The sequence below is a fragment of the Perissodus microlepis genome, chromosome 12, assembly GCF_051167445.1.
Source record: "Perissodus microlepis isolate ML-2025 ecotype Zambia chromosome 12, ASM5116744v1, whole genome shotgun sequence".
Taxonomy (NCBI): Eukaryota; Metazoa; Chordata; class Actinopteri; order Cichliformes; family Cichlidae; genus Perissodus; species Perissodus microlepis.
Window position 1 is genome coordinate 18,011,526 of NC_140472.1, and position 15,899 is coordinate 18,027,424.

Consider the following 15,899-nt stretch of genomic DNA (forward strand, 5'->3'; position numbering starts at 1 on the left):
TTTCAAAATGTATTTATTTGTTTATTTAGTTAGAAAAAAATGTGCCTACCCACTTTCAGAATTTTATTTTACTTCGTAGTAATTTGAGGCAATGTTTGAACATGAATACCTAAAAATTATTAAAGATAAAAGTCGCAGTGACTTCACTATAAAAGTGAATCATGATCTGTAATTTGGGACACACTGGTTAAATAAAATATTAAATAAGTACATACAAAAATACATAAAACCACACTGCAAAGTCCTATATGAGAATGAATTAATAAACAAAATTAGCTAAAAACAACGTGGCAATTTCTAGTTTGCTTTACAATAATATACATAATTATATATAGTAATAGTATATTTAAAAATAAAAATAAAAATAAATATCGCAGTTTCTGTAAATCAACCGAGCTGTGCATTATTTCTATAGTAATTTAATGACCGTACACCACCACCAGGTGGATGTTATTTGATGGACTACAAATTTGGCGTAACGCCGGAAGAGGAAACGCGTGTTACACCCAAAATATTCCCACATGTTGGTCACTTGTCTACTGAAGGAAAAAAAAATGCGTTTTGTCCTTTGATAATTGGACGATTTTTAAAAAAATGATATGCAGGGGTATTGGTGCTAAGTTAGCATAAATGTCGGACACCGGAGGGGAGTGGCAGGTGGCTCGGCGACGAAAAGGTGCGTCGAGGAGCTCAAAGTCTCTTCAGGTGTCTGCAGCATGCGGCCAGGAGTCGCTGGACGTCGGGAAAACCGTTAAACGCATCAGAGACACCGTGTATGAAATTCAAGTATAGCTCAGCAGCAACACCTCGGACGTCTCATCTTCACCACAGTCCCATAACTCTGCTTTTATTTTACCTCTGCAGGTCTGAACTAAGATGCGAAGAGTTTTGGCACGATTGGAAGGGTAGGTTTTGCTTTGAAAGTTGGGGTTACCACCAAACATCTGGCTTGCAGCTGTGTGTGTTATTGTGTTTCTGCCTTTAGAGCAGCTCTTGGTGGCGGCATCAGCATCTCTTTCAAAATCTCCAGCGGACAAGGACGCTGAGGACCAGCGGATCCGCAGGACATGCCAGCAGCTGGAGTGTGTGTGTTATGGCCTCGGTCCGTTTGCCTCCTGTGTCTCAGCCCGCTACCAGCTTGCCATGTTGCTTCTTCTACTGGAAGTAGGACAGGTCAGGGGAGGCTTCATCATTAGTTAGATGACAAACACTCACACCAGACCCTGCTTGTTATACATATTCTGTGTCTCCCTGTTAATATCTTCAGATTCCTCTAAAGGACTGCTCTGTCTATGATCCAGTCTTCTCTTCTGGAGAGAGAGATGTTTTGAGAGACCTGGGTCTGACTGTACTCTCAGAAAATGAGGTCAGTTGTTGCTCCCTCATGTCCTGGTAATTAAGTGAAACACTGTTAATAGGCATATACTAAAGAGAACTGTGTCATATAGTACATAAAACTTTACAGTTCATCCAAATGTCAACTATATTATTATTTACTATCCATTTTATATTGAAAATGGGGACTACAAAATTGTTTAGGGGAGTAGACTGTGCAAACAGTGTGTGATCCTGTGTGTCTGTATTGTTCAGGAGGGGAAACGTTTGGTAGAAAAACCCACATTTTTTTACCTGATGCATTGTGGGAAAGCCCTCTACAACAACCTTCTGTGGAAGAACTGGAGTGCACGGGGTCTCCCTCTGATGATAATCATCGGAAACAGCTTCAGTGGGATGAGGGATAGGTTTGTACGAGACGACACGTAGACGATGGAGTAAACGTTTAAGCAAGAGCAGTGGAGATGAAGTTGACATCTGTCTGTTTCCCCAACAGAACGATTGAGAAAGAGTTTACGCGAGACTACAGCTACATCAGTAAGGCTGTGGATTTTAGTGTGGAGAGAAAGCTTGCATGCCCATCTCATCTGATAGACGTCTTCAATGACACAGCAGTCATCACATTTCCTTCCAACAGCCTTAATGGACTCCCACAGTCTACCTGGGCAGAGTCACCTGAACCACAGTACCCACACAGCCCTGATTTGGAGATTATACTGAAGGAAACTCGGAGCTAAGGCAGGAGATTGATATAGGACATTTTTTATTGACTGTTGTCATTCATATGACAAGTTTTTTTTTTGATTTTTTAATGGACATGTTGTACTTTTACTTAATTATATATGGTGACAATGATGGGTTTTCATATTAAACATCAACCAAGTTTCAGAGTTTTCCAGTGAGCTAGAACCTCAGGCATCAGACTGCCCTAAACTAAGACCATCAGAGAACCTTAATTTGGTCAGTTCCAGATGTATGGGACAGAAGCCCCACCCACTTACTGTTCAAACCCTCTGTAAGCAGAAGCCAATCAAAAGAAAGCTGGCATAAAATGGAGGAGAGCTAAAACAGCTTCTTTACAAACAGTGACAAATTGAGGGGCTGGGCATGAAGGCCCACTATAAAACAAGGATTATTTTGAGCTGTGGACCATGCAATCTATTCAAGAAGAGCACAAGAATTAAAAATTGTTGGAACAAATCCTGCTCATGTCTGACTTTATTCAGCCGTAACAAATTCTTTAATAGAACTAACATTTTGTGTGTCTGGTCCTGAATTAGCCACGATACAACCAAAGTATGCAAAAGAGCATATCTGAACACACAATGTTGAAGCAGGTGAGATTCAGCAGCAGAAGACCACACCGGCTGTCACTAATGTCAGCTAAGAACAGGAAACTGAGGCTACAATTCACATGGAAAATGATTTGCATGGATCCGTTCTGCCTTATATCTACAATTCAGGCTCGTAGTGTTGTTTGGGAGATTTTCTTGACACTTTGGCTCTTTAGTGCAAACTAGGCATTATTTAAACACCACAGTGTGCCCATCTTCTGATGGCTGCTTCAAGCAAAATAACATGTCACAAAGCACAAATCAAACTGGTTTCCACACCCCACCAAGCAAACACACATTAGCATGTTACAAAAATTAACCTTTTATCAACTCCACAGATTTTATTTATAATCACATTAATGGAAATTCTCATAGGGTTGAACTGTTACATTAGTAATTTTAGTATATAAAGACAATAAGTTGTATTTCTTATGTTTGAACCAATCAGATTCAGTTTTATATAGAATAGTAAGTAACCCTTTTTATTTTACAGTCTTCCACCTTCCAGTGTTTCAGCTCACCTGTGTACAAATAGAACTTTAAATTTGGTTGGTTCGTTGGAAGATGCATCCTGATTTACAGATGAAGAGTTTAGAGTTTTAAAATTCACATGATATAAAGTCATGTCATGTAAGTGCATTAAAAACCAAAAAACCTGAAGGCACACTTTTTAATACACCAAGGTAAAAAAGTTTATTGAAAAAACAAAAAACAAACAAGGTTAAACCCTCTCCGAGTCAGTACTAAGGTAAAATCTTCAGGATAAAGTAATAGTCATTCTGTCCTTCTTGTTCATTGGATCAAATTTCATCAGGAAATACTGGAAGAGTTTTTTTTTTTAATCTTACAGCAGTGACTTTGGAAAACTTTATTACAACTGTTTGTTGGCTTCGTGATCATTCTTCAGCTGGTCCATTGGCAGTGCTGCCATCTCCTTCTCCATTTACGGCTGTAGCCTTGCCTCTGGACTTTGAAACAACATCTGCCCAGCTCACGTCACTTCTCAGGGCCGATGGGCTTGCAGGGACGTCCATCCTTCCATTTATTTCGCCTGAGCTCGACTCCATCTCATCATTTACCGTTTTGACCTCAGAGGCCGCTTTGTCACCTTCTGCACTGGTTTTCTCCTTTTGCTGGTTTTGCTCAGCTGGCTCAATCATATGACCATTAGCTGAAACTTTCCCAGTGCTCTCCAGAGATCCTTCTTCTACTTGTTGGTCCTGCTGGCACTTGCTTGTATCCTCTGCTGGGTTTCCCCCACCCTCTGGTTCCTTCCCACATCCCTTTTCTCGGTCTGAACGTTTCCCTCCTCCATTCACAGCCACTGAGGCGACATTAGGTAGTTTTAGTCCCAGCTCTTTCACCACTGCAGCCTTTAGCTCAAGATGTTTCTGCTTATACTCCTGGAACCTATTACTGTGAAAACAGTCGTGTCATAAGTGGGTTTATACATAAGAAATGCTAATACTGAAATAAGCCACATACAAGCCAACTAGAATTTAAAACACCATTTCTAAAGTCCATTTTTGGGTCCATTCTTGAGATGTGCATTGTCACGTTGCTTTAACACTGGGTATGCCATCCCACTATGAATATTTACCTCTGTGTAATATTCCTGATCCCCGTAACTAGAACCATCTGCTCCAGAATAATGTCGGATGTTGGACTGAGACACTGGGGGAAATGGAGAACAATGGAGTTTAGCATGCTTTACTTTTTCCTTTGAAAGAGAGTTGCGCATGCTTTCAGGCACCTACCTCCACAGTTGCCTCTGTGCACTCAGCTCCTGCCTGTCTGAGAGTGCGTTCAACTTTTACCGCTTGCTTGGTTATGGTGGACAGGAAGTCTTTGCTGCAGTGTGTTTGTGGGTGATCTTCTCCAAACTAAAGAGGGGGGCAGGAAAAAAAATAAATAAATAAAAAATTTAAGTCCATGCAAATACAGTCAGTCACCCACTTTACTTCCTCTCTCACACTTTTACTGACCAGAGAGGTAAAGGCAGTCAAGGCCTCTTTCTCATGTGTCATAGCACTTCTGTAGTCACCCTTAGTGCACATCCACTGGGCCAACAAGTGCTGACTGCACAGACAAGAATCAGGGAGAAACATGGTCATGTTTTGGGGAGAGACGATAATAGACATCTCACTGACTTTTTATTCAAAATATTATCAAGAGTATAAATCACATCTTACTTTAGAGCAGTCTGTAGACATGTGGGGCCAAAGAAGGAAGTGTTAAGTCTCACAGCATTCTTTAGGAACTGGCCTGTCTGATCTTCTGCTAGCACCAGCCCAAGGCAGTTCTACAAGAAGAAAATGTTAGCACTTTCATATAGTCATGTCACTTTTCATTATATTGTCAAAAGCTTTTCTTCTGAGCATTCCAGACTCAAGTCCATCAAACCTACATCCAGTGTTGCTGTGTATGGATGGTCTTCTCCGTGCACTGTAAGCATTAACAGACGAGCTCTGAGGAAACACTTCTGTGCCAGGGTGGTCTCCCCTCCAGCATACACATACACACCTAAGAGGGCCTACATACAAAAACAATGGCAACTGTGACTTTGTGATGACTGGATAAAGTACATTATCTAATATACAAATGTGTAGCTGTACTCACGTATTGCTGAATTGTGTTTGGATGATCGAAGCCGAGCACCCTCTCACTGATGACAACTGCCTTCAGCTGGACACTGCGGGCCTTAAGGAGAAAGAAAGTCAGATGAGAAATTGATAGTTTCATCTATATTAAAAGGAACAGTTTAGGGAGGGAGCAGTGCATACATGTCTGCATCAATCAACCAAAAGAATCATGCAATGCAGATGAGACAAACAAAAATACAGGATCACCTTACACCTACAGCAGCTGCTCAGCCGCAGAAACCCATGTCATGAAGCTCCTGATGCAGTTTGTGCAGATGTTAATGTTTTATAGAGGCCGATTGGTGAGTCAGAGCCTTTGTGACCCTGCTCTAACTTTGTGGTCTGACACACTGGGGCCGAGTTGCTGTGGTTCCTAAATGCTTCCACTTTGCAATAACGCCACTTACAGTTTATGGTGGAATATTTAGGAGGGAAGAAATTTCACAGACTGACTTGTGCAGCAGTGGCTTCCCACTACAGCACCATGCTCAAATTCAGGAAGCTCTTTAGAATGACCCAATCTTTCACTAACGTTTGTAAAGGCAGACAGCATGAGTAGGCATTTGGTTTACACACCTGTGACAATGGGACTGAAAACACCTGAATTCAAAGATTTAAAATGTGCGGCCCAATAATTTGTACATCTGGTGTAATTAATGCTGCAGTGTTCTCTCAAACGTGGCATAAATTGTTTTTCAAAGATCCAGTAAAGCCGTCCTATTATTTTCACCTCTATTATGTGTTAATGTTTGTGGCTAACAGAAACCATTGATCAGTCAGCATACCTCAGCAGTTTTCCCCTGGAGGTAAGCCACCTTGGCCAGCAAGGTGTGGCAATAACCAGCCTCAGGGTGCAGATCGTCACACGCTCTACCATACAGGTAAACCGCTTCTTTTAACTGCTCATGGGCCTGATCCAGCAGACCTGCAATCATAACACAAAGCTTATTTTTCAGTAAATTCACACTGCGGGGAAGAAAAAATAAATAAATAAATAAATAGAGACAATAGTCTGCAGCTGTTGGACTTACCCTTCTGAATGGAGAGCTGTGCAGCTTGATATACTTTAGAGGCATCCACAGTTGGCATGTGAATGTGCTTGACAACAGGGATCATGTTGATGATGTCCTCTGGACCAATAGGAGCTTTGTTTTGGTTGTCAAAGGAGTAGTCTCTCAGTCTCAACTAGTGTGGATACAGGATTAAAAAGTGCCTTTCCCTTTTAATATACAGAATTTGATTTTTAAAAGCTAATTTTGCAACTTAAATGTACATATTAATATCCATATCCTCTACTTGGACTGACAAATTTAAAACTGCATTCATATTTCCAGATGTCTGTTACCTGTACACCAGTCTTTAAACAGAACTCTCTGAGCAAGGAGAGCTTCTGCAGGCCATAGTGCTGCACCAGGTAGTTTGGCCCAGAGCTGTTCCACAAAAAAAAAACAACACAGATTGTTCTCAAATTGATTCTCTACTATTAGATAATAAATGCATGTGGAGAACAAAGGCCATGCCCTCACCCCAGGCTATCAAAGACATAGGTTTCAGCAGCATCCTGGCAGACCAGGTTCCACAGCTCTGCTCCTGTGAGTGTGCTCCAGGGTGTGCTTTCAGAGGCCCCGGCCCCTCGGCCACGCCGTCTTGACTTCTTCTTCGTATCCTCTCCTACAGAGGTGGGCGGGAAGTGGGGAACCAACAGGCAGCTAAGGAAGTGACTGACGGCTGCGGAGAGACTCGGCACATCCACGCCCTACAGAGACATGAATGGAGGCTTTAGTTCATTCCTTGGAAACCACACCTGCTGCCTTTTTAAAAACCCAAGGTGTGAAAACATGGGTGATTAATTGGCAGTCTCATCAAGGAACATTTAAAAATAAAAAATAAGTACCTGGAGGAAACTGTTGAACACCCTTCTTGTTGAACGAATAAAAATTTCAGCTACGGCCGTTCTCTGGTGAAAACAGGAAGGAGGATGTAAGAAAGCAGCATCACCATAAAGACTGAGTTAGGCTTTGTTTTTAAAGTTAAACGAACCATTATATGCCTCAGGTGCTCATTGTGTTCTGACTGGGCAATAGCCTTGACCACATGGCCCAGGTACCGGAGGTTGATGCCTCTCTGATGTAGAGCATTTTTTAGAGTAGCTCCGTCCATTGGAGCCTCACCGTTGTGCAAACAACCCTCCAACTGCAGACACAAACAGGCATCTAGTGAACATGTTTGTTTTCAAAAGACACCATTTGGAGCACATTAACTCTGATTGGACTTACAAAAGCTGGTATCTGGTGTGTGATGATGAAAGCTGCCGCTTCCCTCAGTAACCGTTCCTGCAGCTTTGTTGATGTGCTTTCCCCCGGAGGAAATGCTACCCCTAAAATTTGTACAAGAAGCATGTCATGATGCGTTCTAATAAGAGCTCTGCTATAGCATACTTGCGTAGTTAGTCTGCATACCTGGAGAAAATACATTTGGATTAAAGCGCATCTCAAAGAGGATGTCACTAACTGAGCCCACGTCTTTACACGCAGCTCGGACGGCAGCAGTGGCTCGAGAGTCACCTGCGAAAAAGAAATAAATGACAACTGACTTAAAATGTGCTGAAGTACAGCCATGATTTCAGTGTCCATTCAGTAAGAACTACTAACACTTCTTACCAGATGTGGCACATTCTTCAAATCCTCCATTTTCATCCAACAACTCTCTGACACGCTGAGTGAACTGGCAATGTCTTAAAAACAAAACAAGAGAAACTTAAACTTCACGAAAACTTAAAAGTTTAAAATAAATCTTCTGATTTACTACTCACTTGTGTTGACTGAAAGCCTGCATCAGTTCTGGTCTCAGTCTGCAGAGGCCATGAGGAAAACTCCTTGGAAGGTCAGTATTTGCATGATAATCCTCTGGCCAACCTTCTTTTATACAGTCATTCTTATTCTCATCCTCATTACTCTCTTCTTCTCCTCCAGTCACCGTGCAGCTTTCAGTCTGTGCCTCTGGACAGAAGTTGGCATCAGCTGGGAAACTTCTAAAAACATCTAATAAGTAGAACCTCCCATCAGCTCCCAACAGTCCCTGCGCATCCACCGAGGTGAACAGGGGCACCTGGTGACCGTTGGGTGCCAGGACAACATGTCTCTGCAGCGAAAGGGACTTGGCTGCATGAGCCAACAGTTCTAGTAGCCGTCTACGATGGGGAGACTCTTGTGGTCCTGCATTTACACCATACAGCAAACCTCTGAAGGTCGAATGAGACCGGTAGCATTAAAATCTGTGAAAATTTAATACCACTAAACATTCTTAAACAGCTTCAGGGAGTGTACCTTGAAGCAGGAGCAGTTCCCTGGTCCTGCTCCGAGCCCTCCAAGCCAGGGGCCAGACCCTGGGCAGACAGGCGAACCCCTCTGTAGTCAACAATGGCTGTGGGTATAGTGTGCAGCCCCTGCAGACCCTCCAAGTCACTGTAAGCCTGCACACCGTTAAGCTCCAGCCTCTGAGCAGCCCTGCAAATACAAGGAGGAGGATAAAAATAATCAGTGCCAATATAAAACACAACTACAATGCAAGAGTCATTTTATCATACACAACATGGGATGGATCATATACGTACATCCCATAAGAAGCAAAGGGCATCAGGTCGTCTTGTCCTTTTTAGGGAGTTTGCACTTACCTGCGACCCCTTTCGCCACCAAACACTGCACTTGCTGCCCCCTGGCTCATGAAAAGGCCACCCCACAGGAAAGCTGGGTCCCCTGGGTTTCCATTAACTGGCTCAACAAAACCGTCTACCACAGTCTCGGCCCCTTGCATAACAGTACTCACAAATGCACTGTTCACCTGAGCAAAAAGGAAGGAATGAATGAAGAGTATATGAAAGTGAATGAAAAAAGACAAATACAATCTATTACATCAAGCTAAATGACAGCTTCCATATTTACCTGAAGCACTGCTTTGTCTCTCTGCAGCCTCTCCTCCAGACTTCCTTGAGGAAGATCTCTGGCTGCTTGTAGCTCCTCGTTCCAGTCTGGAGGCTGCGTATAAACAAAGGCATGCGTAATTAGGATCACTGCCAACAGCCATCGGAAAACAACTGTCTTCTGCTATAAACAACCTGTGTTGCTGCCTGATCATCTACTCCCAGTCTGGTGAAGGTGTTTTTGTGAGTGCGTGTAGCGCACGGAGGACCGAGCCAACTGATCGTATGGTAGGGTGTAGGTATCACCTCTACTGGCGGTTGCAGGGGCCTAAAAAGAGGAAAAAGCTGCTTTACTCCAAATACGATTCAGTTGGTTATTTTCAAAGCAATACTAAACATTTCTTTTGCCAATCGAAAGGCTGGAAGGGATGCATATTCAGTGCTGAGGTACTCACTTTATAAAGAACAATGTTGTTACCTGTTTTTGAGTGTGGTAAAAGTTTGTTTGAAGGCAGGACTAATATGACAAAGCAAGTCGGTTAAACAGTGACAAACTGGAGAAGACTGTGCAGGACGAGGATCAAACACATCCTCGGTGGACCTGCAAAAGATGTCAGAGAGAGAGAATAGGATTAAACCAACTTTGATGCAGTCGTTTCATTTTCTTTCTTTGTGTGCATTGGCCCAGAAAGTATGCAAGTAGGTACATATCCAATTCTGAAAGAGTCGGGACAAAAAAAAAAAAAAAAAAAAAAAAAAAAAGTACTAGAATGAAATAGCTGGAGGAACATTTTGTAACCAGTTAGGTTAGCTACAGGTCAGCAACATGATTGGGTATAAAGAGAGTGTAAATAAAGTTGGCTCGAGTTTCACTAGTGCGGGGAAAAACAAAAACAAACCTGCATCTACAAACTGGAAAGTTTCAGAATAATGTTCCTCAACATAAAAATTGTGAAGACTTTGAATATCTCATGATCTACTCATCATCAAAAGAGACATATAGCATCTGCTACAACAACATGCCTTCATAGTTACAGAGTTCAGGTGCTGACGTGCTGCAGTCGAGCTCTTTCACCAACGGAAAACTTGAAAAATTTGGAGCATCATGAAATTAAAATATACAAAAGTGACCCAGGACTGTTGAGCAGCTAGAATGGGACAACACTCCTCTCACAAATGTCCAGCAGCTGGCCTCCTCAGTTTCCAGAGTTTAAAGAGAGGATGCTACAGAGTGGGAAACATGGCGCTGACACACATTTTGAGTCCTGTTGCTGCCATCCAACTCTCTTAAAACAAAAGAGGTACATTTTCTCAGATTCTTCCTAAATGCAGGCCAATGTACCATATTCCAGTCCTCTTCTTATAATGTGTCCACACAATTTTGCTCGCTTGTCATTCTTACATAGTGAGCTTTTGTCTTCTTTTAAAACTTCAACAATCATTCTGTGTGCGATATTCTCGTCATCTGCATACCTCAGGTTATTAATAAAGGTACCCACTAACCACATTGCCTGTCATTCCATCAATCTCATGATGATGCTCTCACAGTACAGAGAACATTAGGTCAGGTGACAGCACACCCTTGCTGTAAACCTTCAGATTTTGATAAATTCTCCAATGTCATTGAACTTTGTTCCCAGTAGAGGTTCTTTATAACTATGAAGTCTTTCCTGTCAGTGTTCAGAACTAATAATAACCAATTAAATATTCATCACTGCTTGTGTCAAAGGCCACAATAAAACAAAGTACAACATGAGTATAAGGATTGTGGGTTGTGTATTATTAGCCTGCTGTTGCTTTTCCTCACCGCCACAGAAAGCAGTTTGATTAAATAAAATGAATTCCTTTACCTATTTAGGAAAAAACCTTTTGGACAGGATGTGATGTCACAGCGTCGCCCCTCCATTGTAACTGCAGTGATGTACAGGAAGTCCCCCTGCAACTTCCTGTGTCCTGGAGGAGGGTTCCAGCAGCTGAGAGACAGGTCCTTCAGGTAACTGGGGGCCTGATGAGGATAAAGTGATGCAGAGTTAGTGAATGTGTTTAGGTGAAACAAATAAAAAGATTCCATTTATTTGTGCACCTCTGGTTGGGAGCTATGTGGGAGCAGGGCCATGAGCGGTCTTTCCGAGGAACCGGGGAGGAGGTAGTCAGGCGGCGCTCCATCCTGGCTGGTTGATTCAGTTTTTGTGTGGCTTAGAGAGCGCTTAAGGCTCTTTCCATTTTGTAAGCTAGCTTCTACATTGGGGAAAAAAAAGAGATTCGACTGAGTTAGAGTCCATTTTTGGTGTACGTGTTACAATTTGTCTAAATGCACAGGGTGTGTGTTTACCTGGCATTTGTGTATGTGTGAGTGCCTCCAGTATGCTAGGTGAGCGTCCTTCTCTCAGTGAATCCTGAGGTCCAGATGCTCTCAGCAGCTCAAGCACACGAGCCAGATGCACTCTGGCTGAGCGGAAAGTGTAAGGCTCTGAAAAGACATGCGCTGGTTAACAGAAAATTTAAATCGACCAATTATAAAACTCTCAGCAATACGACAAAGATCTGATAACCACCTGAAAGTGGTCAGCCCTGTTTTCAAAGAACAAGCCGTACAGAGTTCGACAAAGAAGATACATAAGGAATGTGCTCGAGGGTACATTGTTTCAGCAGCTAGAGGGTGAAATACTTGAGTTTGCACTTATGGTTGCAAAGACTACAACTAAATCTCTGCATCTATAAACCTTTGTGTGATGACTCAGAAAAAGTGAGTCAGGTGTTTACACTGAGCCAAGATAAACTTAGGTGTCTGTGGAGGAGAAAGGGTGAGAGTGTGGTGAAAATATGGATAGGATTATTGTTAAAATTAACAAGCTATGAACATAATTGTGCTCTGGAATGCTCTCCCTCCAACCTCGAGGTCTGCTAAGAACTCAAAAAAAAAAAAAAAAAAAAAAAAAGGTGCTATAGAATTAAAATGTTACTAATGTGTAAATGGGTTGAATTACCAAAAGAATAAAACAGGCAGTAATTGACTTAATAAGAAATTCACCAATGTAAGAATTGTTGAGTGGTAGCCAAAGACAGCTTATTAAAAAACAGAAACATGATACCTTCCACAAGGCGAAGGATGGCACCTGCTTTAAGACCCTTGACGTTTTGCAGTTGAGCAAGGGGATCCAGAGTTGCCCCGGCCAGTGTGAGTGAGAGGTTGGAGCGCGGGCACACCTCATTCCTCGAAAGCAGAGTCATTACTGCATCTTGAACAAGCCAAAAGCCATGGACCTACAGAGATGAATTTTTAAACACACACCAGTTAAATCCAATCTGCGAACACTCAAATATCTACTTGTGAGGAGAACTTCAGACATACAGAATTATCCACAGTGGCAAATATAACAAAGGATAAAAATGATAAACCATAAATACATAGTTCCAGCTAAATTTTAATTTCAATATTTCTATATATAGTGCCAAATCACAGCGATTATTACCTCAAGGTGCTTTATATTGTAAGGTAAAGACCCTACAAGAATAGCCATCACCGCTTTAAAAAAAACAAAACAAAACAAGGAAAATAGGAACAGACAGTGAGTCAGTACCTGCAGCTCAAAGGGCTCTACTCCTGCTCCCTGGATCTTTACAGAAAACGATGTGACGTCATCTAGGCGAATACTGACAGCATCGCTTCCAACAGTCACGCTGTTTGCATCTGTTTGAAGGAGAAAACAGAGGAACAGATTCAACAGGATAATCAAGAGTTCTGCAAAAGGAGCAGAACATGTCAGTTTGAGTGAAACACCTGCTAATCATTTAATCATCATATCTGATTGCAAACATTTTGAAGGACAGCAAAAAGTAGCATCAAGTTTGGGTGAGTTACATATCTCTGAAGGCACCATTTATGTTGAAGTATTTTATTCCCTTTTTCAGGGAAGGCCTTGCTTCCTTCAGCGAGACAAACAATATTTCTGCACCCATTTGAGCAGCATGTCAGAAAAAGCCTGCAGTCCGAACCTGCCACCCACTGAAACATCTGGCACATGATTAAAAGAAAAATATGACAAAGGCCCTGAACTGTTGAGCAGCAAGAATGAAAAAACCTTTCAGCAGCAGATGGCCCCCTCAGTTCCCAAACACTTGCAGGGCTGTTAAGAAGAAGCGGACACATGCAGCACGGTGGGAAAGGAGCCTGACTTTTATGGAATGGTTTGCTCGAAGTATATACTAAAAAGAAAAGATTACAGCTTCTCAGCTGTAACATTTGGCACGTTCTTGCTGTACTACTTGCAAATCATTGCCTTCCTTTTGCATTTTACCTACCGTGATGAGGCAGGGACTCAATCTGGGCAACATTCACAATACTCTTGCTTAGTTGCCACTTTTAAAACAGAGTCAAACAACAAAGGGATAGTAATAATTATTTATCACGTTCTTCCCACTAATTTCCTCTAAAATGAGTATGAGCTAGGATGGAAAGTTTGGTATGTAACAGAGTGCCTGAAGGAGAGTGTGAATTTATACAAGTAAGAGGGGAGGGGGGGGGAGAGAGAGAGAGAGAGAGAGAGAGAAACATGGGGAGTGTCTAGCTTTTTACACACACTTGCAGGGAGAACAGGACTTGGCGTGTTCCACTAATGGAAGTATGGCTAAACCTGTTGCATTTGCATACTGGCCTACATGCCATCTCAGAGTGAAAGGACAGCCAACACCCAACGCTGCTATGTAGATAAAAGCAGCAAACTGTGACACAAAACTAAAACCTAGGTGATGGATCAGGCTTGCTTGCAATGATGCATTCACACAATGGCTACTAAAACATAACATGCACATTGCAGAGGCCAAAAATAACTTTGATCTTATCTCTGGCTACTGTCATTCATTCACTCTGCAGCACAGCCACAACTCTTGCTGTCAGTCTGGGACTACTTTGCAACTGGAAAGCACCCAAAACAATAGCAGTTTGTGATTGGTCGTCAGAATGTCCCTCCTCTCCTCCACTTCTCTTTTGGAGCTCGTACAGAGTCTATATTGGCATTGATTCCTGAAGTTGGCTTGCACTATAATCGAGCTAGGAAGCAAAGAAATGTATATGCTACAGCGCATTCATGGTAACCATGCAAAACGGTAATTGTCAGAACATTCCTCTGTACTTTGAAATTACCTAAACTGTCAATCACAGTTCAAAGATTAATGACATTTTTTGAAAGAAAAACGCCCTCGGGGCAATTTAATTGGTGACAGGCTAGCGCACATTCTACCTTAACTCAATCAGCATGTTATGTATGAGGGGAGTGGCAACACGTTAGGAGGTCCTCACAAGAGTGTGGCAACTGTTTTGGACAAAAATCAAGAAAGTGTGTCGAGTTTCACTTCTTAAAAAGGTTGTAAGTGGATATTGTAAGGCCCCTTACACATCTGTGTACATATTCCTATTGATTTTAGCTGCATCACAGCACGTGTGTATGCGTGTGTGGCACTCAATAAATGCGCAAAATACACAGCAGGAGATGCTTCAAGTGGTCAGGAAGTTGGTAAAAGCAGAAAAGTAGCACCGGCCATGTTCAGAGCAGTAGTACAGTGCTGGAATCTCTCACCCTCCACACATTCTCCTGCTACAAGAGACACCCCTCGCACAAGCACAAAAAGGAAGAAAGTGCCAAAGAGAGGAGCGCTCACGTAAAACATATCCCACAGACTAGTTCTTACCAGCCTTGGCTTGATTTCTTCCTCCTCCTCTCCTCACTTTGTCCTTCATGGCTGCCTGCTGAAGTTTTTCCTGGAGCTGTCTTCTTGTGTTTTACTTCTTCTGTGGTGGAAGCTGCTACCACGCAGTCGTGTTTAAAAACTCCCGGAAAAAAGACCGAGCGAAGACAAGTGGAAACGCGCAGCCCTACTGACTGAAGGTAAAATGCCTGCTCAGGACTGCAACTCCTGCCCTGTCTACAAAGCAAACTTAGCTTATCTGCTCTCCCTGTGTAAAAAGCCACACCCTCCTCTTATTGCTCCACACAGGCTCATTACTCCGGCTGTCTCACACGCTTGTTGGACTGGGTGTGTCTTTGTTCACTCCTCCCTCCAGAAGCCCTGGAGTAGAAGTGAGAATTAAAGACTGCTTTGACACCAGTCCAACAAAAACTGCTTTTGAATCTAAGTGTTTTATATTGCATTATGTGGAAGCTCGCTCAGCGCATTGGTCCACACATGTCCAGATGTTAACAAAAGGGAATGATGAGGCCGTGTTCTGTAATCTAACGCCAAGTGAGTGCTGCTGGGTGCAGCTTCTGGGCTTCTTCATTTGTGACAAGTTTACTCAGAGTCTGCAGAAAATACAACCGTGAGAAAGCTACCCTTCCACAAATGGGTGCGCCCGTGTGTGACTTGGTTACTCATCTCTGTTGAAAAGTGTACACCTACTACAGTCACATTTTACGCATACCTGTGCAGATTTCAGTCCAAACACGCATTGAGATTTCTGGGTTCGGCTGCTACAATCTCATAAAACTATGTTTTAGTCTTCTACAGTGTGCTCGGTGGTGGTGTTATAAAACATCTCTCAGCTGAAAGTCAGGGAATATCCCTGTGGGGATATCTTATAATATCCCCACAGGATCGAAATATCCCAGGTTATGGTGGATGATGGCTTTTTGACACTCGTCACGTTTACGTTTTTCTATATAACTGGATGAA

General features: G+C 42.5%; 2 protein-coding genes across 2 annotated transcripts; one reads left to right on the top strand and one right to left on the bottom strand.

Moving 5' to 3' along the window:
* Positions 1 to 494: 494 nt before the first annotated feature.
* Positions 495 to 2,535, top strand: srrd (SRR1 domain containing). The gene is made up of 6 exons (XM_084946621.1): positions 495 to 773; positions 865 to 905; positions 986 to 1,173; positions 1,268 to 1,366; positions 1,591 to 1,742; positions 1,832 to 2,535. The coding sequence occupies exons 1-6, from the start codon at positions 631 to 633 to the stop codon at positions 2,070 to 2,072; spliced, it is 864 nt and encodes a 287-aa protein (XP_084802747.1). The 5' UTR covers positions 495 to 630; the 3' UTR covers positions 2,073 to 2,535.
* Positions 2,523 to 15,249, bottom strand: LOC146376104 (clustered mitochondria protein homolog). The gene is made up of 28 exons (XM_084946620.1): positions 14,919 to 15,249; positions 12,812 to 12,921; positions 12,323 to 12,494; positions 11,563 to 11,700; positions 11,314 to 11,468; positions 11,081 to 11,235; positions 9,709 to 9,831; positions 9,426 to 9,558; positions 9,253 to 9,345; positions 8,985 to 9,151; positions 8,638 to 8,817; positions 8,124 to 8,552; positions 7,972 to 8,045; positions 7,771 to 7,875; positions 7,588 to 7,688; positions 7,352 to 7,504; positions 7,206 to 7,268; positions 6,838 to 7,067; positions 6,657 to 6,741; positions 6,343 to 6,496; positions 6,097 to 6,236; positions 5,289 to 5,369; positions 5,077 to 5,202; positions 4,862 to 4,971; positions 4,655 to 4,748; positions 4,427 to 4,552; positions 4,270 to 4,343; positions 2,523 to 4,085 (listed from the first exon to the last, which is right to left on the bottom strand). The coding sequence occupies exons 1-28, from the start codon at positions 14,965 to 14,967 to the stop codon at positions 3,566 to 3,568; spliced, it is 4,140 nt and encodes a 1,379-aa protein (XP_084802746.1). The 5' UTR covers positions 14,968 to 15,249; the 3' UTR covers positions 2,523 to 3,565.
* Between the last annotated feature and the right edge of the window lie 650 nt (positions 15,250 to 15,899).